We start from the raw sequence: 27,096 nt of genomic DNA on the forward strand, positions 1-27,096 counted from the left end.
CCCCCTGCCTCTGCCCCTTCTTCTCTGGAAAGCAATCCAACAACTCTCCATTTAATGCAATAATGAAGGTTGGAGTAGTTATACACTCTCTGATCCAAGCTATAAACACCTCTGGGACTTTCATTAACGCAAGAACATTGAGTAAGAAATTCCAGTTAACATTATCATATGCTTTCATCAAGTCGATTTGCAAGCACCCACGGGTAATGGGACCCTACTTAGGGAACCCCGAGATAAGCTTCGAAGATAGTAAGACGTTTTCGCACAGATACCTGCCCTTAACAAAGCCAACTTGATTGTTCAACACGACTTCGGGGACAAACATCTTTAACCGCTTCTTGAGAATTCTAGCCATCACTTTATAGACCGTTGACCAGTAAGAAACCAATTTGAATTTAGACAATCATCAGCGCCAATGACTTTGGGGTTAAGGGCAATCATGTTGAACTTTCTAAATAGTCTTCCTGAAATAAAGAATTCCTTAGCCGCAGCTAGAGAATCCTCCCCGACAACATCCCAAGCATCAATAAAGAACTCCACTAGGAAACCGTCCGAACATGGCGCCTTACATTTAGGCATAGAGAAGAACATATTTTTTTATCTCCACATTGGAGGGAATGCTAACCAAAGCCTCGGAAAGAGTAGCGGAACACCAGAAAAGCTGTAATTGACGAATGCCTTCAACTAAAAAAAGGAGAGACATCTCCATTAGCTGAGCCCAGTAGATTCTTAAAGAAATGCACTATCATTTCTTTGATATGTTCTATGTTGTGAATCCTGATACCGCTCGCATTGCGTAAGAATCTGATAGCATTTCAAGACCGGTTGGCTATGACAACTTTATGGAAAACCAAGTATTAGCATCACCTTCACTTAACCATCTGATTCGAGACTTGAGTTTGAAGAAATTTTCTTGAGCTGAAGCAAAGAATGACCACGATTCCCTAGCCTCATGTTCTGCTCTGATCAAACTCTCATCCGGCTGCGTGAGCATGGATCTCTGAATATTTTCTAACTCTGTAAGCGCATCCTTGGTTCTTTGTTGAATATTGCTAAAACCTTCTCTGTTAACCCGCCTGCAACATTCTTTTGGCCTTCCCATATTTTGTCCAAACATAAACATCTGAGAACCCACCATATTCTGATTGCTCCAAGTCTCTCTTAGGAATGGAAAGAAGTACACATGAGTAGACACAAAGGATAAATATTTAAAGCCTTTTCTGCCTGAGGTAGCCTCTGGGGACAATGAGATCAAGGCCGAAGAGTGGTTAGAGTCACCTAGAGGATCAAATATTGCAACTGATTCTGGAGACTTGCTCAGCCAAGATTGATTCACCAGCACCCTATCCAACTTCCGTAAAATGGGATGCTCTAGTCTCTCGTTCGACCAAGTATAAAAGGTACCTTTACTGCTGACATCCGAGAGGTTATTAAACTCGAGAAAAGACCTCAGCTCTTCCATACCCTTCAGAGGAAGATCGTATGGCACAATCGAGTAATGCTCATCAGCTGACAGAATCTGGTTGAGATCATCTGTAAGCACCCAGAGGATACGAGCTAACATAGGAGGAGGAACACACTTCTGAAAGGTCGCTCCATAACTGTCTCCATTGAACTTCACAATTAGAGGCATAGATGAATGCCACTGTGATACTCTCGGAAGTATCGAGATTGAAGACTCCGCATAACACAAACTGAGTTGAGTTCTTATATACAACCACTGAAATGGAGGGATCCCATACCACCCAAATCCTCCCTAACTTCGACAAAGAATAATTACACTCCGATCTCCAGCCTGGAAAGGCTGACTGCAAATACTATATGTGTCCTCGTCTCCAAAATACCTTCGATAAGGGGTCTATGACTAGTAACTCAATCCTTTATAACCCTCTGCCGAGAAAGACTATTAAACCCTCTGACATTCCATGAAAAATCTTCATTGTTTACAAACTCCAGAAAATGAGATTTGAACTGATGATTTCTACCACCCGAAGATAATCCATGGATGGAAGAAAACAACTGAGAAGTCACTACAGTAGGAGATGCACATGATAGAAGATCTTGCCGCCTCAGATTTTTCCTGGCATGCCTAACAGCTGCTAGCGAAGGCAACAACGATGCCTCATTATCCTCAACAGGAGGAACAACTCTCAACTGAAACCCTGAACCGATACTCTCCTCTGGAGAAAGCTTGGAGCCCTCAACAAGATCCTCCTCACTCAACTGAATAATAGACTTCTGAGGAAGAACAAAACTCTTTGAAAGCATCATAACGGTGGCTAAAAACTTTTCACTATGCTTCGAGCTAGTACCCCTTAAAACTTTCACACTATGCTTCTTTCTGCTGAGTAATATAAACAATTTCAACCTTCTCCCGTACCACCTCTTCGGACCCTTTTAACATCACTTCGGGATCCTTTATTGCTACCTGAGAGACATTGGGCTTCCCATTTTCTCCATGGAGGTTGGAGAGTCTTGGGAAAATTCTTGAAACCTTTTTTTAAGTAGTGGTTCAGGACAGTAGTTAAGCAAGTGTCCAAATTTCTCACAATTACAACACTGAGGAGGAAATCTAGGATAGACGACATCTACCTTTACTGAGTATCCGAGAGAGTCACGAACTATCACTGTTGACGACGGCTGCACGTCAAGAGTTATCTCCACTTTTACCTTCGTATCACCAAAGTGAAATGGATCCAACATGGACTTCTCCATATGAATTGGTTGACTAATTCTATAGGCGATAATGCTTATACCATCTAACGATTTTAACTGGGGAGGAATGCCTTTCAATACCGCCTAAGTTGGAGCAGTCTCCAAATCTTCTGATTCCAGAGACACATCAAGAGTCCATGGGTATAATGATAAAGGAAAATTGGATATCTATGAATAGCCAACCTCAAGAACCCACTCCCGTAGCTGAACGGATGGAACGAAAATGAGACACGCCATATTCGAGACTGTACGAATGATGATATCTCCTTTCTTCCGCCAAATAGGGAGTTTCAGATCCGAGAAGATCTTGTCTGAGAAGGGCATGTGACCATGAAATTTGCAGAAAATGTGGTACTTCCATGTTTCTGAGGCTTGGAGGATCACTGAGGGTGGGGCTTGGACTACTAGAGTACCGTCCACTTCAAATGTCAGAGACGGAACTTTCCGGAGGTTTCTGAGAGAGAATTTGAAACGCTGAGCATATGACAGAATCCCGCTGTAGAAATTGTCGGTGGAATTGAATTGAGAACCAAACCATGAGATGAGTTCGAAGGGAGGACAAAAAGGGCCAAATTTCGCTCATTTGGTTGATCTGAAGTGAGATACAGAACTTGCAAACTCGAAGATATTAGAAGCGACGGAAATAAATAAATTTCGACAAACAGCATGAGAGCATCCCCATTAGGGGTTCACTCCCCAATCTCTCGCATTTTCCAAAAAATAAAAATATATTATAATATTTATGGACCCTGAATCTGTCTTGCAGAAGTCTTTCATTGCAAACCCGTTTCACACTGTTTCGCGGGCTCCACACCACGTGGTGGCCCACGATTGATTCGATTATTTTTATGTTTATTTTAAAAAAAAAATCAAAAAAAAAATAATAATCAATTTTCTCGAGCCCCCTCCCTCTCCCCCAAATTTCACTAATGGAGATACTCTGAGGCCGCTATTGTTAAAGCGAAACCTTAAAAGGAAATCGGAAATGGTCACTAAAAGCTCCTCCTAGATGAGAGAAGAAAAAACTTTTTTCGTTAACTTTTATACTTATAAAAAGAAAGAAGAGGGTACTTAGCTTTTTCATTTTTTTTGTTGTATAAAAAAAAGATGCGATAATACGGGCTTTTGAATCAGACTATATAAAATACTGGTGATTAAGAATTAATTTTTTTTTTTTTTAAGATGTAAATTTCACGAGCTTTATACGTGAAACGAGGAATTTACACTAGACAATTTTCTGATCTTTAACGGGGAATACATACATTAGTTAAGCTAGTTCTGGCAAGACCGTAAAAATCTTGGCGAATTTTTTTTTTTTTTTGGTGTAAATATCTTGGTGAATTTACCATTTATCTCTTCCTTAGGAAAGTTGCTGTTGACCTAATCTTTCAACGTAAATAGTAGTATAAATTTACTACGAACATTTGTGACCGTTTCATGCAGATTGACACGTGCGTGAAACCCGGGAAATGAATATTGCACCTCGTAATTAGGGAATTTGCATGCTGGCCCATCTCAAGTCCCACAACTTCTATGTCTATTCTTTGTCAAGAAAAAAATATAACGATTCTGCTATTCTCAGTTTTGTTTTGCTTTCATCTGTTAGCAATATTACATTCAGTTCCAGTCTCCCATGAATTGCCGTGGGCGCTCTCCGATGAACTATGATGGCCAATATACACCGGTGGTGACCAACATGGACAAACCACGGACTCTCCCTCCGTTCCTCAAGAATTCTCGTAAGTAAACCGTAAACTATTAAAGTTGGTTCTTCATTTTAACCATTTTCCAAATTGGGAAGTTCTTGGAGATTGGTTGTGTAACAACATTTCAACCCTCAAGTTTGAATACTGATATGCATTAATTCTCTACTTGTGCTTTTATCCTTTTTCAGTATTCACCATTTTCCAGCTAGCTCCTCCTGCACTGCAAATACTAATTTCCACTTCTGCTTTTATTTATCTTCACCATATTCATATGTTTTTAGTTTTCCTGGAAAATCTCAGTTTCAACCGGAATATCTCAAAATCGCCGCGGTTCCTTGCTAGAATTTCAGCAATCGCTAAATCTGCATCACAGGTTTTGCCACACCCCTCATGGTATGTTTTTTTTTTTTTCTTCCCGGATTTATTTTTGTAATCGCTTCATGTTATGGTCGGCTTGAATGTCTAGGTTAAAGTTTTGAGTGTTTAAGTCTAGTCGTTTCGAATCAGTTTAGTTCTAACTCTTTTATGACATATACCCCGTTCTTGGTTTTCTTTAGTACATTCATTCAGTCCTCTGTTCCCGGATTTATTTTTTAACAGTTATTCATGTACAGTCCGCTTGAATGTCGAGGTTACAGTTTTGAGTGTTTATGTTTAGTTGTTTTGAATCATTTTAGCTCTAACTCTATTATGACATTTACCCCATTCCTGCTTTTCTTTAGCACATTCATTTATTTTTGTAATTTATATATAGTCCGCTTGAATGTCTAAGTTTTAAGTGTTTATGTTTGGATGTTCTGTACCAGTTTCTTTACCTTCTAATTCAATTTGACATTTACGCCATTTAGCGCACTCATTTGGTATTTTTTGTTTCACAGCAGACGATGCATTCCTTACAAGCTTCCTTAGTAGAAGTCGAGAATATCTTGTCTGCACCAAATAGTGTTGGCAGCAGTACTCTACAACTAGATACTAACCAGGAAACTGAGCTTCAGGGAGCTCTTACCTCTCTATTTACAGAATTGTGGAGAGATACATGGGCAAAAGAAGTCTCGATTGAACGTCAGTCTAAAGAAGGAAACCCCAGAGGGTATAAGGAAGCTTGCATTACAGATGTGTGCATGCTTAACAAAAAGACGGGATCTAGCTGCTCAGTTTATTCGCGATGGATGAGTTTTATATCGATCTGTCAAAGAACAAAATGAACAACCAAATCCGAGTTTATTCTGGAGAATGTTCAGAAAGACATGAAACAATCTCTTCCAACTTCACCACAGTGCTCCAGACGTACTCTTGTCCTTAATTATTTGCGGAGCAGAAGTTCGAGGGAGCAACAGTCATTCTCAACTTGTTGGGAGGTCTTTGTTTCATTTATGTCCATTCAGTGGGCGTTATTGTCCATCGAGACACCGAGATATCAACTTCAACTCTCTCCAAAGGAATCTTGTACAATATCATTCGTAGTGCCTTGCTTCTTACATCTCCTACCATAGGCTGTAAACATGAATTGTTTGAAAAAGGTTCATCGTTTCTGCTCGCTGTGTGCAGACGCTCCATGGAAGCTCTTTCAAATGTTTTATCTGACTTTTTGGAATCATCATTGTTTCCTGACAGAAAGTTTGCTCATATTGCTATATGTTTTTGGAGAAAATCTTGCTGGTCCGTAAGGAAGTGGATGGTGATAACAAAACACTACTTTCTAAGATAGGTCGGCCTCTAGTGAAGTCTCTCATTGAAATGGTTAAACTAGTTGACCCCAAGGACAGTGAGGCTTTCCTGTTTTCTGAACATGTCTTACGATCTCTTAACTTGATATCCAAGGTTTGCCGTGAAAGTGGTGATCATACAGTCAGTCCATCTCAACTCATACTCTGTGATGTTGATTCCATAAAATTCGAAGATGGGAACCGAGAAAACCTCTTCACTTTTCGTCAAACAGGGCCTTCGAAGTGGAAACCCACTATAGATAGAGTTCATCTGAACACACATTCTAAGTTGCTGGAAACAAGACTGGCGAACGCAAAGGAACAAGTAATCATCTCTCATCCATCACAAAGACATGAAGATGACCTCTCTTTTCTTAATTTTGCTTCTAGTATTTCAGATCTTAAACTAGCCGTTAACTTTCGGAAAATTTCTCTGTTTGTGAAGGAACATCAACCTCTTCTCTCCTCTGATGATTTGATCATACTTATGAGATTTTTTCTACGAGCTCCGGTCAATGAACAGCAACTGGTCAAAACACAGATCCTTCTCTCTGATCTCATGGAGCAGAATGACGAACATTTCGCTAGGATTCTGCTAGATGTGCTTCATGCAGAGACCAAAACCTCAACAAGTGAGTCTTGTCAATGTATCAAATGTTTTAGTATTCTGACTTCTATTGCTTCTTATCACAGGTGATCAAATGGTGATCTCCTGGGTGCTTATTCTGTTGAGGCGTTTGATTATAAGTAGTAACCCTATTTTGGAAGTTTTTTTAGTACGAGATTTGGCCCTTCTCCTGGAACTGCTCAATCTGCCATCCAAAGAGCTAATGATGCTGGTATGTTTTGAATGAGTTTAAATCCATTTCTCCTGGAACTACAGCCTCTAACTCATTCGTCCACATCTTAAATTTCTGTTTTATGTTTGCTATTTTAGGTCATGCATTTGCTAGGATCAGTGCTCAGTCATGCAAAGGTGGAAGATGAAAGCAGTAAATATTCTCTGGATGAGTTGAAACCTTCTGATCTTCAAAATCTTTGCATTTTTTTTCCGCAAGGACAGGTAAATGTTTGCCTGATCTATTTAAGTCTTTTTTTTTTTAATAAGTTCTTTATAACACCATCCTCCTCCTCATTTGACAGGCTACCAAGACATCTTTTCAACTTAGCTCGACAGGTCATGCAAGTTTTGAGCAGGTCACATGAGACTCATCGGGATTTTTTCATTCAAAAACTCTCAGAAATGGCAAGAACCTTGATCAATGATGTTTCAGTGACCTATTGGAAAATACTTGATCTTCTAGACTTGCTGATTAAAAAAAGAAGACCTTGTGAGGCTGAACCTGGATCTACAACCTGTCTGGAAGTTAGTGTGTGAGGCAATTGATGAACTGAGTGGTCAAGCAACTTCTTCGCCTCTTTCTGTTTTCAAAAGTTTCTTTAGATTTTGTGAGATTACGAAGGAAGATCATCTCAAGTTTGCAGAGCCTCATATGATTATGTTGAATCAACTCATCAGAGACGATATTTATCTGCTGGACAACTCGTTTTCTTTGTTGTGGAAGACGCCAGAAGTGATTGATTTCGCCAACAAAAGGAAATATTTCAAGGCAAAGGTTTTTGAAGATGGGCCAAGCTATTTCGAACCAACACTGGAGATCACGTGTTTAGGCAGTCCTACCATCTGTTTGAAAACTGCAACACGTTAGATTTAAGAAGCAGTATACGTGTGAGCTTTCACGGTGAGGAAGGCATTGATTTAAATGGTCTGACTAGAGAGTGGTTTCAACTGCTGTCAAAGGCTTTAATTGTTCAAAGGAATAAGGCAGATGCGTTGGAACCTGAGAATCTAATTTCTAAAGATGCAAAAGAACCCGAGCTTTTCAGTGCTGCTGAATGCTCACTGACCTATCAGCCAAACCTTCAATCTCGTGTCCACCCTTCGTACTACACATTCATCGGCCTGTGTGGTAATTAATATATATATATATACATTGACCTTTCTAACTGTTTGATTTTATTTAGGTAATATATGATGGCCTTTTCATTGCTTTATCTTCTCTACTTTGGGAAATGTTCTTTGTAGGTGGCGTTTGCATTGTCATCCAATAACATCATGGATGTTACGTACATTCACTCCTTCGTTTTATAAACACATGATTGGAGATGACATCACATATCATGACATGAAGACTATGGATCATGAACTGTTCAACGAGTGGGAAAAACTGTTGCAGGTTTGAGTTGAAGTATATGTTTTAACATTCAATTTGATTACTCGTGAAACTGATGTTTGTATTGTTTTTGTTTTCTTTTTGTGAGAAGAACCCACAAGTGATAGAGTCATTCGGCTTGTGGTTTCGTGACAATGATGTATGATACATTTCTATTTTTTTTTTAGTTCTCTTTAATTTCAAAATGTTGCTGATTATTTTTCTTTTCATTTTGACAGACCATGGTGACCAAAGAAAGTGTTCAAAAGTACATTGAAGAGGAGGCATAGTACTTTATGACAGGAGCTATAGACGACAAACTCCTGGCCTTCCTCAAAGGTTTCCATGAACTTATCCCACAGAAGAATGCCGCAATCTTCAACGCCGAAGAGCTTAGGGATGCTATGAGTGGCATGCCTACTATTCACGGTAAGTTTGAACTCTTATATTTAATTCTTATGTGTTCAATTGACTCATATTTTTAATTGATTGACTTTTCTTTTTCTTTTTTTCTTTCTTTTATAGTTGAGGCTTTGAAACAAACAGCAATCTATGTGAACTACGTAGGAGATGATGTTGTAATTCAATGGTTCTGGGAGGTGTTAGAGTCTTTCGAGCACAGTGACAAGGCTAAATTTCTTGGCTTCGTCACTGGAACACAACGGGTACGGTGAAATGATCAATTTCAGGATAAACATTGGATGTCTTTAGTTGGAATTTGTTGTTGTTTAATTGATTTTGTTTTCAGGTCCCGTCAGACGGCTTGGAACTGACTATCGTGAGAAGTGGGGCTACTAACCGTCTACCTGCTGGACATACATGGTTTAAAAGAAATATATCTTATACATCTAATTTTTTTTTTACACCTTGTCTATCAACTAATTCATTTCTTTTCTATTGCAGTGCTAAACAACTAGACCTTCCAAGATACTCTACAAAGGAGCAACTTAGGGATAAGTTACTAAAAGCCATTCAAGGGTGTGATCGTTTTTGTTTTGGGTAGTGGGGTCTTTCTTTTAGATAGACAATCATACTGATTTGCTTGCTTTTTCATTTTATTATAAATTGTAGCCATTGATCGTTGCTATAGAGGTGCATGTGTGTGCCAATGGATTTGAACTTATTTATAGTCGTGTGTTATTGATCAGATGTTCCCTGTGTCTTCCATGAAAGCTACAAAATATCACAAAGTTTAACTAACACCAAGTTGAATGGTTATCATCAGGATGTCAAGTAAACATGTTTTGACTGCTCTTGCAGAAACTGAATATCACATTCAGACGGGATCTAGACAGCCTCAGATTCACACCAAGGGTCAACAAAATAGGGTCCATCGAGGAGAAGAACCAAAAGACCCAAGGCAACAACTACGAATTAAACGCTCAGGTACTCCTGCCCGAAAAAAGAGAGCCGAGATATTCCTGCCCGAAACTGACCGGATTTTGAATTAAATATATCTTTATTTTAATTCGAAAATTTAGTAAAAGATGAAGAAAGCAAGAGAAACTTAGATAATTACAACTCTACCAAGGACTATCCGAACCCGGACCCATTACCGACCCAAAAAAATCGGATACCCAGTTCCCGAAAATTTTAATTTCTTTTAATTCCCGAATACATTTCCCCTCTCTGTCCTTATTGGTTGAAAAGACGGTGAAAAGTAAGAATATTACTTAAATGAACTAGTAAAAATTAATAAAGTTCACCGTCGAATCTGTCTCTCAGAACTCAATTTTGAATTCTGAAAACCCTACTCACTCAATTGCGAATGAATATTGTGAATCTCAATCGAGAATGAAAACCCAAATCATGTTGAATCGACATGATCCGAAGGCAAAAGAAGACGGCTCGATTAGTGTAGGAGGAGAGGACATGTCTATGGCTATGGTTACATTATCCGGAGAAGCCATCGACAAATCTGTCGCCCCGGGAACCGACCAAAGTCCCCGAGATGAGGAATCAAGAGAAGTAGACGGAAGAGAAAAAGAGAAGGAAGCCGGAGACGAAGGAGAGAATAAGGCCAAAGAAGGGGATGAGGAAATGGAGCCCCGAAAAAACGACGAAGAAGCTGATGAAAGGGCGATCCAATTGGTACGACATACTAAGTCGCATGCAGAGTCGGTAAGTATTCAAATTGAAAACACTCCCTCTAGAAAGATGATTAGTGAAAGATTAGTAAGTGTGGAAAACTAAGTGGAATTTAGAGTTAGTGAAACCAAGAAAAACTTCAAGTGAGTGCTGGCTGAACTAAGTCCAACTTTGTGAAACTATATGTTGATGGTTGTAAGATGTAGTACGTGATCCGGTTTTCACTTGAGTGCAGTTTGTTGATGACGAAGAAGAAGGAATGCGACCGCTGAAGTTGCACTTTCCTTCAAGCCAGTATCAAAAGTCTATAAAGCTTTCAGGAAAATGTTACATTGACAATGCGATAAGAAATATACAAACGATCCTGAAAGAGAAGGAGGTGAAATGGTTCATAGAGCACCCACAATTCCAACATTTCTTCCATATTAAAAACCGAAAGCAGAAGTGGATGGGAATGTGGGTTCTCGTTTTGCGATCAGCTTGTGTTGCGAAGAAGCATGAGTTATGGTTTGCTGTTAATGGCGTCCCAATCCGATACTCTCTCAGAGAATTAGAACTCATTTCTGAACTATACTGCCATGAGTATCCCCCCAACCATGAGAGGTTGGGTGGTACAACATTCATGAACAAGTATTTTGAAGGGAAAAGGGTAACATACGCTGACCTGGAGATGCAGATGTTGGCAATGAAATCAAAGCCATCTGAGGATCGTAAGAAGATGGCTGCTATGTACTTCTTAGCCAGCATCCTCGTCGGAGGCCGAAAGAGTGGTGAGGGAGCATCACCTGTGGACAGTTTCTTCATGACTGTTGTTGATGACCTAGATGCGTGTGAAACGTTCCCTTGGGGACGGTATGCATTCGAACATAACTTGAAAGATGTCTCTACCTTCTTGGAGAAATGTGATGGGGTTGCACCGACGATTTGGGTTTTTACAAGCTTTCCTATCCTTTTGGAGGTATTCTTAAGCTCTCTTCTAATTAGTTGTGTTATTGTTTAATTGATGTTAATGTCCTTTTGTTGTGTGTCCGTAGTTGTTGGCCTTTGAGGCAATTCCAAGCTTGAGGAACCATTTCCGAGAAAATGTGAGTGGTGCACGCAGTGGTTGCCCGCGGATGTGCAAGATGCAGTACAAACGCAAAAGTGGAACCAGGGAATTCAGTCTGAATGCTGTGAATGATAAAATTGGTAATAGTACAAAGGTAATTGATGTTTTATGTGTAGTCGAATTAAGGAGAAGGGATTTATGAGACTTATGAAAACTTGGTGAAACTAAGATAATTAATGTTTTTTTGTGTTTTTGCCACAGGATATTGAGAGTATCTTGGTAGCAACAGCAGCTGAGAAGAAACTTCTGGAAACCATATGGATGGACAAGGAAAGTTGTTGGGCCGATGACGACGATGATGCAGCAGTTGATCGTTGGACGAAGATAAAACGGAAAGGGAAGAAACAAGTTTTCTTTGAAGAACAGTTCGGCATTGATTTTGAGGCTCGTACATCTCGTAATGAAGGTCAGGCTCATGCAGAATCTGGTCAGGCTCATGCAGATTCGGTAGAGGCTACTGGAGCTACTCCTGAATCTGCTTTTCAAGCGATGGAAGGTCGGCTTATGAATGCAGTCCGAGAGGCTATGAAGGAAATGAACGAAAAAGTCACTTCATTGTCGCATAAGCTAGCTCTTTTAGAAGAGGAGGTGAAAAGTCTTAGGTTGAGTGACAAGCCGGCAGACCAAGATGCCCCTCAGAAGCAGGCGGACCAAGATGCCCCTCAAAAGCAGACTGACCAAGATGATAGTAGTGAGGATGATGAGTCGGGGGAAGACGATGGTAGTGACAATAAAGAGTCGGAAGAAGAGGATGGTAGTGACAGTAAAGATGGTGGTTTCATCGAGGATGTTACAAATGAAAATCAGGGGGGCGATGGTGACATGGATGACACTGATGCAGAGATGTATGCACATGCAGCGGAGTTCGAGAGAAGTTTAGAGATGAAAAAGAAGAGGCCAAGAGAGGATGATGGAAATGAAGCAGTTCGTGCGAAAAGTAGGTTTAGTCCCGTTGGTACAAGAAGTAAGAAGGCAGCTGAGAAGACAGCAGCTGAGAAGGCACCAGGTAAGAAGGCACCAGGTAAGAAGACACCAGATAAAAAGGCAGCAGGTAAGAAGGCAGCTGAGGAGGACGCAGCCCAGAAGAAGCAGAAGACGGAGTGAATTTCGTATGTTGTTGTTTTAATGTGCTTGAAGACGGAGTGAATTCTGTCTAACTTCATAACTTAAGACTTATGTTATCTATAACTTATGGTATTTAAGACTTATGTTATCTATAACTTAGTCTAACTTCGTGAAGCAAACGTAATTAGTAGATCGTGAATGAGAGAGAGTAGGGGAAACTTTAGTAAGTTTCACGCTCAACTTAGTTTTCACCCTCAACTTAGTCTAACTTCGTGAATATAACGTAATTAGTAGATCGTGAATGAGAGAGTAGGGGAAACTTTAGTAAGTTTCACGTTCAACTTAGTCTAACTTCGTGAATATAACGTAATTAGTAGATCGTGAATGAGAGAGTAGGGGAAACTTTAGTAAGTTTCACGTTCAACTTAGTCTAACTTCGTGAATATAACGTAATTAGTAGATCGTGAATGAGAGAGTAGGGGAAACTTTAGTAAGTTTCACGTTCAACTTAGTCTAACTTCGTGAATATAACATAATTAGTAGATCGTGAATGAGAGAGTAGGGGAAACTTTAGTAAGATTCACGTTCAACTTAGTCTAACTTCGTGAATATAACGTATCGGGAATGAGAGAGAGTAGGGAAAACTTTAATAAGTTTCACTTTCAACTTAGCAAACATAATCTCAAGCAAACATAATTGAATCTCAAACATAATCTCAAGCAAACAACAACAACAGATAGTAGACAAATGTCATGGACCGGACACATCTCATGGAGTGGTAGGATTCGGACGAGTAAGATTGTACTTCAATTCAGCTATCTCTGCAGCCATCGCATCCACACGCTTTCTTAACATTTCAACCTCTTCCTAGACTCCGAAGACCCATGGTTGACGGAAATGGAAGCCATCATTCTACACGTAAAACGGGGAAGTATCAAAATCTGCACATAAAACCCGAAAGTATCCATAAATTACCTCAAAATTTATGCAAGTGAAGTATTTTCTCCCCGGTAGAGCATCAAAATCAGTTGGATACTTCGGGTCCGGAGACACCTCGTTGATTATTGTTCCCCCACAAGGGCATCTGGTAGGAATCCCACACTGGGCATCCTCCACGAAGCCAAGCATGTCGATGTCTCTCTTCGAAGATTTACTAACTGGGAATTTATTTGGGTCCCGAGACACCTCGATAGCGCCTATTGCATGTCTACATGGGAATTTATCTATATCAAACTTCTTGCAACTGCAAGTATGCTTCTGCAAATCCACTATATAAGTCTTCCCGTCTTCTCCAATAACACTGTATTCAAGCTCAAAACTGTTCAGCAAAGTCACTGTAAGTTTTGAACCTTTCGGTACTCTGTCATGCATTTTGTTCTCCACATAAGGAACCAATTTCGAGACGACGGTCCTTCTGCTGCATCCTTCCTATGTCTGTTGAACCACTCAGCCATTTTGTCAATAACTGTATCAAGCATAGGCAATAAAGCCATCCTTCGCGCCTTTTCAAACAGCGCATTCAAAGACTCCACACAATTAGAGGTGTCTATGTTGTACCTTGCACCGGGGAAATGACACTTCGCCCACTTTTTTACATCGACACTTTTATCAAGATACACAGTACACGATGGATACCTCTCCCTAAATTCTTTATACTGCTTATCAAACTCAGTCTCTGAATAAAGCGTCGCAACTTTTCTGAATTGTAGTGCAACCTCGTCCCTGGACTGGGCGACACTACCTTTCACATTGTGCGATAGATGCCAGATACAATACCCATGTTTAGACATCTGATACACTACAGCAACAGCTTTTATCAGACTTGCATTTCTGTCTGAAACAAACACCAATTCCGTCGAATCCGGTATAACAGTTTTCAACATCATGAAAAACCACTTCCAGCTTTCGTTTTTCTCCCCCATCAACGACATCAAAGGCTATTGGATAATGGTGAAGGTTTGGATCCTTAGCCGTGGCAATAACTAAACAACCACCTTCAACAGTCTTCAGGAAAGTTGCATCCACAGTGATGACTTTCCTCATGTATTCAAAACCTTCAATGGAGGCTCCCAACGCAACAAATAGGTATTTGAACCGGTTGTGTTTATCCAGTACCAAACTTGTTCTTGTATCCGGGTTCACCTTCTCTAACATATACAAATAAGAAGGCAATATTTTGTATCCTGTCTCGGGATCACCACGCATATCCGCAATAGCTTGCTTTTTTCCTCTCAAACATGTCGTATACGACACTTCCACACCCAATTTCCTTTGCACCATACCGAGCAGGACTTTCGCAGTTGGTGTCTCATATAGTCCTGGATAATCCTTCTGCACAATAGTTGCAACACATCTTGGTGTAACTTTCCTTTTCACTCCAGTACTTGAAGTTGCGCGAGAGCATGAATGCATCTTCATGTATGTTCTAATCGAGAATGCTTCAGAATTAGCTATCTTTGTAGCTCTCACACCCCATTTACAACCTTCAGCTGCTCCCCGACATTTCACCACATATCGACTCCTGTCCGAGTTGGAGATACTGATTCCGAAACAGTTCTTCTGTGATGCTCTATCAATAATATCTTTCACAGCTTCTTTACTCGGAAATTCTTGAAACAACTGAAGACCCAAACCATCTTCCCACTCTTTAACCACTGCAATTATTTTTTCAACACGTGGGAGCTCAACATATTCCCAACTAGGACGAACACCCATAGAGTTATCCACGTCACCCTCATTGTCCACTCTGTTGTCCAAACCAACGCCCCCTTCGCCGTCTTCTCCATTATCAACATTAATGCCCCCTTCGCCGTCTTCTCCATTAACAACATTAATGCCGCTTTCGTTGGCTTCTCCATTAATAACGTTAATGCCCCCTTCCACGGTTTTTCCATTAACAACATTCTCCACCCGTTCAGACCCCGGTAGATATATTTCTGCTTCTTCAATGCCAGTTACTAGAGTGAGTTCACCCGGATTACCTTCAACCGAATTACCTTCAACCGGATTACCTTCAACTTCGGGTAATCCACTTGCAAGCTCACTATAGTTCCCACCATATGAGCTTTCTTTCTCAACTACTGATTGTTGCTCCATTACTGGAACTATTTCCATTTCTTCGATGACCTCTACATGCAAAATACTTCTTCTTCCGTCTTTATCCACTGATGTCAGATACACATACACATCTTCATCATCCAAAATATATGATTGCCTCTTAGGTTCTACTACCAGTGGAATGTAACTCATATTCAGCCTCTTTAAACACGGATCTATGCTCTTCTTCTTGCATATCCTCTCTTTCAAAAACGAATAAGTGATCTCATCCAATGTCTTAAAGGATATACCATACAAACGACTATCGCTTGGAATCCATTCATAATCATCTCCAGATTTCGCATAATGTCCATCATAGTCGAAGTGTATGTTTGTAGAAGAATAACCCATTATTTGTTGTACCAAATAAAAATTATACAATTAAAGTAATCCTAGTTATACAGTTTTGCTATTAAAGTAATACTAAGTTATACTTTTTTACACATTTTTGTCAATAGTTAAGTTTCACCTAATTACACTTTTATCGTTCACCCTATTCATTCCGGATTTCAGCTTTGATAATCCAATTCCATAACAAACACACCATACAAATCCCAAACATTCCCGTTATCCCCTAATTGACACCCAAATATTCGAAATCTACTGCTAACAATCCCAACCAAAAGAAAAACATTTCTTCCTTCATTCGAGTCCACTATGATGGGGTTATAAGATACAGACCAAGATAATGCTTTACCTGAAGTATATTTGACCTGGGTTGGGGATCAATTTCTCATCCACGCGAGCCGCAATCTCCTTTACATTCGAAGGATTGCTCGTACAAGAGTTCCAGGTTTCTTCGCCTACCCGCCAAATTCGAGAAGAGAGAGAGAATTAGGGAGGAGAGAGAACAATTAAAACTAAAAAACAAAATGAACAAAATCCACCTGGACAAGAGAGAGATAAATCACGTTTTTTTCTGATTGGTCAAGTAGAGGAGCGTTTTGATTGGCCAAGTAGAGAGAATTTTGATTGGTCAAGTAGAGAGGGGCACTTTCGACTTTAACCATCGAGGTGAAGAGTATCTTAATGGATAAGAGTATGACAGATCACGTGAGAGTACGCCGAATCACTTTTTGCCTCATTAAGAGTATCTGAGCACTTTACTCAACAACTACTACGACCTGGCTTGATTTATAAACATCACTAATGCAAATTTGAATTGATAGAAGGATTTTGATACAATGAGAAACCTCTGAAACTTAAAATCAGTATTAGACAAGCATTAAAATCTTACAAAACATGAAACACCTTTTTTCTCTTTGTCTTGGTGTGTCTTCTCTTCTCCACAGTTTGAATCATGAGCAACCCAAGCCTATACTTTAGAATTAACTTTTTTCTTCTTCTTGACTTTCTTATGTGCTTCTGACATGTCTCTTCCATCATTTAAAAGACATTTCACGCCTCTTCTTAGGGTTGGGATCTGGGTTTCCTTTTCTCATCATTGCCACAAACTCCTCATAGTTTATCCTCCCATCCTACACAAATGAAATGTTTCTTTTATAAATATTTATTGTTGAATGTTCATCAAAGTTATCAAAGTTAGTGAAAAGGGTCTTTCTTACATTGTCTCCATCAACCTCAGAGATGATTTCTTTAATGTCCCTGCCATCATTCATGCCGAACTCCCTCAGGGCTTGCTCCAGCTCTTCCATTGTAATATATCTAGAAACCAACACCATCATTTTGTTTAGTTGGTTTCAACTAAACTATATCAGAAACTGTTTATATACAATGTTCTGGTTGCTTACCCACTGTTGTCTTTGTCAAAGTGTTGGAATGCTGAGTAGAGATGCTCTTCTCTGTCAAGTCTATTGATGTGCATTGTTGCTGCTATAAATTCTCCATAGTCTATTGTTCCATTTCCGTCCGCATCAGCCTATAGGAAACATAAACAAAAATCAGTTATTTATGCATCTTAGTAGATAGAAAGATAGCACACAAGAACAAAAGAAAAAGTCTTACTGCTTCCATTAGTTGCTGGACTTCATATTCAGACAACCTTGTACCTTGCTTGGCAAGTCCCTGTCTTAGTTCCTCAAGAGTTATTGTTCCGCTGTCATCAGTGTCCATGCCTTTAAACATCTCCTTCAGCCCCATGATTTCTTCCTCTGATAAGCACCCGGCTATAACCTGTTTATGAGGCCAGTGAGACCAATAGAGTCATCATCATATATTATGTATATGCTTTTGAGAAGACAGAATAAACTTACCCTTAAAGCAACTTTCTTGAAATTGTTCATCGCTTTGAATTGCTTGAGCCTTGACATAACAGCATTGTCAAGAGGAACATCTGGTGCTTCTCCATCCTCCTTGATCCATGGATGGTCTTTAAGGAAAACAAAAAAAATGTTATTATAGGAGCTGCATTCTTGTTCTTGAAATAGGAAGGTGCTTACTGAGAACTTGAGCAGCGGTTAATCTCTGTTTTGGATCAGAGTTTAGCATCTTCCTAACAAGATCCTTTGCCTGATGTGAGATGGCTGGCCATGGATCGGTCGAAAAATCAATCTGTCCGCTTAGAATGGCGTTGAAAATCCCATTCTCCGACTCTGTACAAATATGAATGATAGATCAAATTTTTATGTTTTTGTTTTGAGATAGATAGATAGATAGATAAAGAGCGAGTCAACGATCTTATAATTACCAGCCCAGAAAGGTGGAACACCGGACAAGAGGATATACAACATGACACCAATGCTCCAAATATCAGCCTCTGGTCCATACTTCCTCTTCAAAACCTCAGGTGCAATGTAATAAGCACTTCCCACAATATCTTTAAACTCCTCTCCTGGCTTGTAAAAAACAGACAGACCAAAGTCTGTTGCCTTGAGAGGAGAGTTCTCATCTTTGTTAAGAAGCAAAAAGTTCTCAGGCTTCAAGTCCCTATGAATAACCCCCATGGAATGACAAGTATGGATAATCTGAACAATGGTCCTTAGCAAGGAAGCAGCGGCTCTCTCAGAGTAATGTCCTTTAGCAATGATCCTATCGAACAACTCTCCTCCTGCGCAAAGCTCCATGACCAAATGCACTGAATGTTTATCCTCATAGGCTCCTTTAAGCTCCACGATGTTCGGTTGACCCGTCAAGTGGTGCATTATCTGCACCTCTCTTCTCACATCTTCGATGTCCTCTTTGTTCACCAGCTTTCTCTTGGCGATGGTTTTGCACGCGAACTGCAGACCCGTGGCCTTTTGTGTGCAGAGATGTGTCACGCCAAACTGTCCTCGACCGAGCTCTTTCCCTAAGGTGTATGAGCTTTTTATATCTTCCATTGGTCGGCCTAAGACGGGACCTATGGGGCCTTGTTTGGTTGCAGGAGGGGGAGATGCTGGTGGGTGTCTAGAAGCTTTCACAGAGGCTTCAGCACTGACTCCATTTTCATAAGTGGGTTCGCCATTGTTGTTCCCTGTGTCTCGTCCGCAACAATTTCCCATTGTTGCTTAAAGGGCAAGGGGAGAGGAAGAAAGCTCTCAACCAAGAAGAGAAAAAAAAAATACGATTTTTGAAAGATTTTTTTTTTTCTCTTCTTACTTCCTCTGTCTGTTTGTTTAGGGTTTGGTTTCTTCTTTAGCAAGAAATGTTTAGGAGGTTTTGCTTATGAAATGGCTATGAATAGCATTTTTCTGTTTTTGCAAGTAGTTTTCTTTTTGCTGGCCTTCAGTTTTTCAAAACGTCTCCTAGGAACCACACGCCTCTCTGTGCTTTGTTAATTTAAGCTATATTAGATTTGTTTATTTTAGGAATTTTTACAAAAGGTTGAGAGCATTTCATGGAGAATTTGGAAGGTTGCTTGTATATTATAATGTCTAATTTGAACATTATATTATATAATATTTGAAATTATTTGGAATAAGAATACAAGAAATAGAGAGAAAATTATAGGATGAGGCTCTAGTTTCAGTAAGTAGGGATTGATGGGTCGACCTTGAGAGAATAAGCTTGTATTCCACCAGCCACAGTGTGTACACTCTTGAAGCCCTGTGGAACAAGACGAGACAAGACAACACATCAAGATGTTAACAAACTAATATGATAAGGAGCTGGAACAGCGTTTTACCTGAGACTGCAGCCAGTTTGCGACTTTCAACGACCTGCCACCAGCCTTACACTTGCATATATAGGAAACAAAGGCCACGACTCAGAACTTAAGAATCATTTTAACATCTGAGGTTTCTTTAGTCATATCATCATCTTAAAATCATTAGAGACCATAGTAAGAGTTGAGCAACTAAACTTTTTTTCAAGCTTATAGCATATGTATTGGCGGATGAGACTTAACAACATACCATGACGAATGTATCCTTGTCAGGGTTCAGCTTTGAAGTGATTTCTGGCGCCCAGGTTTCAAATTGGCGGAGAGGGAACACTTGAAATCCAGGCAAGGATGCTTTGGCTCTGGTACAAGTAGTAACAAAAACAATGTAAACTACTATGGATACTTTGTCATTCTTCTAAGATCAATTGTATCTAAGAAAATCAAACTCTGCAAAATACACACACATCATAAGTTTGTCATATATTTAGAGAGTAGGAAGCTTAATCCATTGGCCTCCAGTGAAGAAGGAAAAGTATTATGTCTAAGATGAGAAATAGAAAGGAAATTACATCTCGTCAGGTTCTCTGACGTCAACTAACTGAGCCTCTTCCATGAAAAGTGGATCTTGCATTTTGGAATGCAGCTCCTCCACCTGGATATCTTTCACAGGTTCCCTGTCAATATAATTCTTTTCCCGTTACAACAGTCGGTAGAAAACGTCAGAGGATGGTTTACAGAAGAGTTATACCTCTCAGATAGAACTTGCAATAAGTGCCAGCCAAATTGGGTTTTACACGTCACCACATGATTAAGCTCTGCTTTAAACGCAGCTTCCTCAAACTCTGGTACCTGAAAACAATTTGAAGTGGTCTAGTCTATCATTCTCTTATTGTTGCAGGAACTTGCCAAAGTTCTTCCAAGCATTGCGGAACTACTTCTATCATTGGTTACAATCTACTAGTTCCAGTTGCAATTGCACATGAATGTGAATACTAACAGTTAATGAAGCAAGGATAATTATTACAACACACAATTGCCTGTGACAATATAATATCAATACCAATCTCATAACAATTTTGAAGAGAGGCATTACCATTTGACCTAGTTTGACCCATCCAAGTAAGCCACCCTCCTTTTTGGAAGGACAAATAGAGTACTCAGCTGCAAGATCACTCATATCCTCTCCTTCACAACGAAAAAAAATACTTGAATCTCAGTACTCTAGAAACAACGGAAGGTTATCTAACTGTCTAAGTTTTACAGGCCTATATAGGAATCGAACGGATGAAAAGAGAATAAAGGAATCAGACCATCCAAGATTCTCTTCTGGAGCTCAGCAAAGAGCGCAGAATCACCCTCCTGCCCAAGCACATGCTGCACCAGAATCTCTCTAGTTGGACTACTCCCACTGCTAAACGAAGCTGAAGCTGGAAGAAGAAAAAGATACATACATAATCACAAGCTCGCAATCAAGTCTTTGAGGTACAGCGCGTAAGGGGAGAAACAGTTAGGTACCTCTCGCTTTGAGAGCCGAGAAGCCAGAGAGCCTAATCTGGTACGGGGAAAGAACGCGCGACCGGAGCGTAGAGAACCGTCCGCCGAGAAATGAACGGGAGAAGGTCGAGAACCAGCGGGGATGTGGAGGAGATGCGAAAGCGAGTGTGGGAACAGCGGAGAGTCTCAGAGCGGCGGAGACACATGCTGCCGCCGGAGATGGCGCCGGTGAAAGAATCCCGGTCACTCTAAACATATTGAGGGGGATCAAGTGGACTTCGAATGTGGAAGAGAGAGAGAGTCTACCACTTAAGTTAAGGATAAGTGTGGGTCCCACATAAAATTGCTTTTATTATGGTCACAACTTTCGAGTAATTCTCGGAATGTTTAGAACTTGTATTGAACTTGGAAAGATACATTAGAGGAATACATTTTTGAGATACTAAGCTGACGAGTAAACAAGTACTCTCAGCCTCTCAGGGCCTAAAGCTAGCAAGAGCAAACAGAATCTTCTAGAAACATAAGTCAGCAGAATCAACCGATCCTAGCCCAAAAAACATAAGAGCATCAGCACTGGTTGACCCCCCAACTGGAGTTCACCCAAATTTTTTAATATTTTTTGGTGAGGCCATAAATAGTTATGAACCTGTATTTGTTGTTTTCTGCATTAGTGAACCCGAAGAAGGAGTTCATAGGAATAAAATAATAATATAAATTAAAAAAAAAAATTAGAAATAATTCAGAATACATGAATAAAATATTAAAATATATTATAAAATTTTGAAATTTTTTTATTCAATACATTAAGAGTAGATTACATAAATAGAGAAATTCAAAAATATACAAAGCTTATTCATCTTCATCACCAAACTTTTGCCAAATATTTTCCACTAAATCAGCTTTCAATCGAGCATGCTTCTCTAAATCTTGAACTTCTCTGCGGATGCCTAATATATCACCGACATGAATACTATCTCTGCTTCTCACCCTTGAACTTCTGCTGGACTCTCCTGACTCAAACTCAGATGTATTAATTTGAGCGTATCCGTGTCGTTCGTTCTCTACTATCATATTGTGTAATATGACACAAGTTTTCATTATCTTTCCTATCTTTGCGTTGTCCCATTGTAGAGCTGGGTTTTTAACAATTGCAAACCTCGATTGCAATACTCCAAAAGCCCGTTCGACATCTTTTCTGGCGGATTCTTGCTTTTCAGCAAATTTCTCGGCTTTACGACCTTGAGGAAGTGAGATGGATTGGATAAATGTAGCCCAATTTGTATAAATTCCGTCAGTAAGATAGTAGGCCATACGATAAGTGTGGTTGTTGACCTTGAACTTAACTTTAGGTGCTCGACCATGTAAGATGTCATCAAAAACATGTGACCGATCTAGAACATTGATATCGTTGAGTGTACCTGGTAAGCCGAAAAATGCGTGCCATATCCAAAGATCTTGTGATGCAACAGCTTCTAAGACAATTGTCGGCTTTCCTGAACCACGTGTGAACTGACCTTTCCAAGCCGTTGGGCAGTTTTTCCACTCCCAGTGCATACAGTCGATGCTGCCTATCATCCCCGGAAACCCCCGTACCTCTCCAACATCGAGTAATCGTTGAAGATCCTCTGGTGTAGGTCTTCGTAGAAACTCATCTCCAAACAACTGTATTATTGCATCAGTGAAATTTGCCAAACATAAACGTGATATACTGTCTCCAAGTCGGAGATATTCGTCATATGTATCTCTCGACTGACCATATGCGAGCATATGTATAGCTGCCGTACACTTTTGAAGGGGAGAAAGCCCGTACCTTCCCGCAGCATCTCTTGTTTGCTGAAAGTATGGAACTTCACTACTTAGACGCTCGACAATGCGAAGGAATAGTGGTTTGTTCATTCGAAAATGCCTCCTAAACATTTCAGGTGGGTATGTAGGATTTTCCATGAAATAGTCTTTCCATAGTTGATTGTGTCCTCGCTCTCGATCTTTCGATATAAGCTCGTTTCTTCGGGTAGTTGGTTTGACCATCAACTACTGTGTCTATGAAATTATCAACAACTTTGTCGACCATTTCATCAAAAGCTTTATCTGCTTCATCGCTTGATGAGGAAGACATTGTTGATTGATCTTTTTCTTGCTACAAAAGAAGAACTTATAGTTAATTTTTTTTTCATAGAATTCATTTTTTTTCTTTTCTATATGGTATGTTTATCCTTTTTAGAATTGTTTTTTTGGATTTTAAAGTTATAGTTCATTTTTTTTTTCATAAACAAAAGGGAGTATAATATTTTTTTCATATAATTCATTTTTTTTCTTTTCTATATGGTATGTTTATCTTTTTTAGAAATGTTTTTTGGATTTTAAAGTTATAGTTCATTTTTTTTTTCATAAACAAAAGGGAGTATAATATTTTTTTCATATAATTCAATTTTTTTCTTTTCTATAAGGTATGATTATCTTTTTTAGAATTTGTTTTTTGATTTTAAAGTTATAGTTCATTTTTTTTTTCATAAACAAAAGGGATTATAATTTTTTTTAATAGAATTCATTTTTTTTTCTATATGGTAAATGACATTGTTGCCTCATAAAAACAAAAGAAAAGTTCGTATTTTACCTCTATGGATTGGTTTTTGACAAGTAGAGGTGGTGATGTCTATGCAATCGTGGTGAACCCCCGTGGTGATGGATGAGAAGTGTATCAGAGCAAGTGGTGATGGTTGATGAGTGTATCAAAGCAAGTGATGAGTGTATCAAAGCAAGTGTATCAACGAAGTTTACAAGTTTAGAAGTTTTGGTTTTCAAGTTTACAACTATTGTGAAACACTTTGATGCACAAAAATAATAGAAAGACATAGTTTATATATATAGAGATACATGAGTCAAGTTGCTCGGGTACATACACCCGTGAGTTGAAAAGGCAAGTCGTGGGGACATACACCCGTGACTTGAAAACACATCCTATGGGTACATACACCCATATTAACCGAAGGTCCTAAAACGAGTGTAGAAACATACAAAATACTACACTCTCCCGTGATTCAATCTGACATAATACTACTACAACCATCAACCTTACCCATGACTTGATATGATACATAAAGAAACCGAGACCTACAACCACGTCCACACGCATCCTCCTCCTTGAACCCGTGACCTACAAAGAAAAACGGATACATATCAATAATCTAGATACCAAAACATATACAAACATTATCAATATACATAAACCAAAACATATTCAAACAATGTGAAAATACAACAGCTAAAACATAAAGCACAACAGAGTGAAACAAGTAAAATCAAACGATTAACCAACTGATAAATGCACAAAAAAGCTTCCACTCACCACGTTAAAGCATTTCTGAAATGAGTTTGTTTTTTAGAGCTCTTTCTTGATCAGAAAGAGTTTCTGCATTTTTTCCTAGCAACCTATCTAGGAGTTTGTGTTTGGATAAGTTATTCTTTGCCTCTAAAATGCTCTCTATCTGACCAAACGCTGGTTCATTGAAGTGTTTCTTGCGTTTTGCTGCTTTGGAAGCCTTCACACCGGGAGGCCTAACATCTTCCTCGCCACCCACCTCCTCCGCAGGTTCCTTTCTCTTCTCCTTTGCACCATCTCGTGTCGAAGTGTGGGATCTCCATTTTTGATCAAACCGAAGCTCCCTCCAACAATGTTCAAGAGTGAACTTGGCATTGTAGTCATTAAAGAAGATGTCATGAGCCGCCTTCATGACATCATTCTCAGTTTGTCCACTGGCTTGCTTCTTCAAAGCAGCTTCGTGACATCCTGATATTCCGTGTTTTTAACGGTTTTAAACTCGTTTTGGAGAAATTAAATGGTCGGTTTTAATTAATGTTTTGGACTATTTGATGTGTTTTGGTGTTCTTAAGTGTAATATGCAGGTTACTAGATAGCTTGCAAGAAAAGAACGCATTCGGGATTTATTCAGAAGCAAGATGGACCGAACAATGGACCGAATGAGAAGTATTGATCGCACAGGATGTGAGATCGACCGATCCGGTACATGTGGATCGACCGATCCCACGCTTTCATGCACTAGATCGACCGATCCGGTCCATGTGGATCGACCGATCCCACGCTCTACGGGCTCCACACGCACAAACGAGCTTTTCACTCCTTTTTACCCACTCCACTCAATAATAGACAGAGGAACTCGACCTTTGGGACTCAGAAAAGACGAGGGGCGACCAAGAAGGAGATTTACAAGTTCTTGAGAGAGATTTGAGAGTTTTGTACTTGTTTTGTGTGATTTGTGAAGATTTGTAAAGGAGTTCATCTCAAAACCATTTGGAGAAGATCTTCTGAACCTTTACTCTGTTTTAATACAATCTTATCATGTTTTCTTCATCAAAATCGTGTTGTTCTTGCTTAGTTATGTGTGAGTAGTCATCTAGTTGGGTTTAGGGGTTCTCATAGGGGATTTCTTGATGTTTTGATTCATAAAACGTGTGTAGACTAAGGGATTACGTTTTGGTTCTTCATCTAATGGATTTCTTACTGCTTGAACTGAATTGATCACTTAGTTCATGATATCAGATTGTTTGATGCACCGAAAGTGATTGTTTGAACTTCCGAAAATACTTTAGATGAGCAAAGTGTCCTTAACCCTCGGAAGTTGATGTTATTGCGCTTTGTGAACATATTGAACCTGTTCTTAATGCTTGTTTAGAAATTGAAACTCAGCGGAAGTTAGTGTGGAGATTTCTATAACATAGAGAATTAGCGCTACGGAAGTAGGTTAATTCTAATATCGTGTTTGAGTTCTAGACGGTTCTTAATATATCCCTGTGTCTGCCATTAATTGTATCTTGATTAAAAAGAAATCCCTGAGAATTCCCAATGCCCAACGTTTGTTTTAAAATAGTTTTCAAATCGTTTAAATCATCTTTTTACAGCTTGTTTATGTTTTGTGACACTAAGAAAATTAAATAAAAACCATCAAAAATATATCTTGATTCGCTGTAGCTATTAACTTGTCTGCAACTCTACGTGTGATCATCGGTCCCTGTGGATTCGATCCCGCATTACTACTGCGTACTTTACTGTGCACTTGCAGTTAGATAATCGGGTTAAAACTCGACACATCAAGTTTTTGGCGCCGTTGCCGGGGACCATTTGGTCACCCTAGAGTTAATGATCAGTTTAAGACTATAGCATTTTTTATTTTGTCTAATGTTTCTGTCTTTCTCTTTCTGTTTGTGTTTTCAGGTGAATGAGCGGATTTCATACTAGAAGCAAAGGATCATCGAATTTAATACCTTTGGAGTTAGAGCTCGGCCGCCTAGAGAGACAAGTGAAAAAGAAAAGACTTGAGTCCGCTGAAGAGGTTGAAATGGCTGAACACCAAGAAGACCAGTTTCAGGACAACCCGCAAAATCCAATTCCTGTAATGAACGAGAAGGCAACAATGCTGGTGATAATCAGCAGGCTGGTGTAGCTGCAAGACAACAGGCTGGAGACTATGGCATGCCTAGGATGACGCTTGCACATTATGATACACCAGATGCATTCTATGCCGATCGTTCTGGGATTCGCCCACCTCCCATTGAGAGAAGAGACTTTGAGATCAAGACTGGTCTCATTAATTTGGTGGAGAAAAATCCGTTTCATGGAAACCCGTCTGAGGACCCGATGTATCACTTGGAGCATTTTGAGCGAGTCTGTGACACCAGCAGACATAATGGAGTTCCTCAAGGCGCTTTGAAATGCAGGTTGTTCCCGTTTTCCTTAGCTGATAAAGCTATCAGATGGTTAAAGTCCATCCCTCCAGGATCTCTTACTACATGGGAAGAGACAAGAGCTGCTTTTCTACAGCATTTCTTCACCAAGTCAAGGTCCACA

The 27,096-nt window shown here is 39.6% G+C and overlaps 5 protein-coding genes across 6 annotated transcripts; 2 read left to right on the plus strand and 3 right to left on the minus strand.

Annotated features, from left to right (window-relative positions):
• Window positions 1-829: 829 nt before the first annotated feature.
• LOC111202995 lies at window positions 830-1,633 on the minus strand. Its single transcript, XM_022696359.1, has one exon. The coding sequence runs from the start codon at window positions 1,631-1,633 to the stop codon at window positions 830-832; it is 804 nt and encodes a 267-aa protein (XP_022552080.1).
• A 6,794-nt stretch (window positions 1,634-8,427) lies between these two features.
• Window positions 8,428-14,344, plus strand: LOC111202530 (tol-Pal system protein TolA-like). Its single transcript, XM_022695361.2, has 5 exons — window positions 8,428-8,500; window positions 8,580-8,769; window positions 8,866-9,005; window positions 9,089-9,162; window positions 9,244-14,344. The coding sequence occupies exon 5, from the start codon at window positions 11,798-11,800 to the stop codon at window positions 12,638-12,640; it is 843 nt and encodes a 280-aa protein (XP_022551082.2). The 5' UTR covers window positions 8,428-8,500; window positions 8,580-8,769; window positions 8,866-9,005; window positions 9,089-9,162; window positions 9,244-11,797; the 3' UTR covers window positions 12,641-14,344.
• On the plus strand, window positions 8,637-9,343 carry LOC125575017 (E3 ubiquitin-protein ligase HUWE1-like). The gene is made up of 4 exons (XM_048747754.1): window positions 8,637-8,769; window positions 8,866-9,005; window positions 9,089-9,162; window positions 9,244-9,343. Exons 1-4 carry the CDS (start codon window positions 8,637-8,639, stop codon window positions 9,341-9,343), a joined length of 447 nt encoding a protein of 148 aa, XP_048603711.1.
• Window positions 14,345-16,834: 2,490 nt separating the features above from the next.
• Window positions 16,835-19,359, minus strand: LOC106425808 (calcium-dependent protein kinase 34-like). 2 transcript variants are annotated; one of them, XM_013866525.3, is made up of 7 exons: window positions 18,345-19,359; window positions 18,097-18,249; window positions 17,911-18,026; window positions 17,663-17,830; window positions 17,449-17,576; window positions 17,263-17,362; window positions 16,835-17,175 (listed from the first exon to the last, which is right to left on the minus strand). In XM_013866525.3, the coding sequence occupies exons 1-7, from the start codon at window positions 19,135-19,137 to the stop codon at window positions 17,080-17,082; spliced, it is 1,554 nt and encodes a 517-aa protein (XP_013721979.3). In that variant the 5' UTR covers window positions 19,138-19,359; the 3' UTR covers window positions 16,835-17,079.
• A 116-nt stretch (window positions 19,360-19,475) lies between these two features.
• Window positions 19,476-21,597, minus strand: LOC111202832 (rhodanese-like/PpiC domain-containing protein 12, chloroplastic). Its single transcript, XM_022695833.2, has 8 exons — window positions 21,255-21,597; window positions 21,050-21,166; window positions 20,833-20,924; window positions 20,488-20,588; window positions 20,309-20,413; window positions 19,990-20,098; window positions 19,761-19,811; window positions 19,476-19,681 (listed from the first exon to the last, which is right to left on the minus strand). The coding sequence occupies exons 1-8, from the start codon at window positions 21,487-21,489 to the stop codon at window positions 19,601-19,603; spliced, it is 891 nt and encodes a 296-aa protein (XP_022551554.1). The 5' UTR covers window positions 21,490-21,597; the 3' UTR covers window positions 19,476-19,600.
• Between the last annotated feature and the right edge of the window lie 5,499 nt (window positions 21,598-27,096).

The sequence above is a fragment of the Brassica napus genome, chromosome C2, assembly GCF_020379485.1.
Source record: "Brassica napus cultivar Da-Ae chromosome C2, Da-Ae, whole genome shotgun sequence".
Taxonomy (NCBI): Eukaryota; Viridiplantae; Streptophyta; class Magnoliopsida; order Brassicales; family Brassicaceae; genus Brassica; species Brassica napus.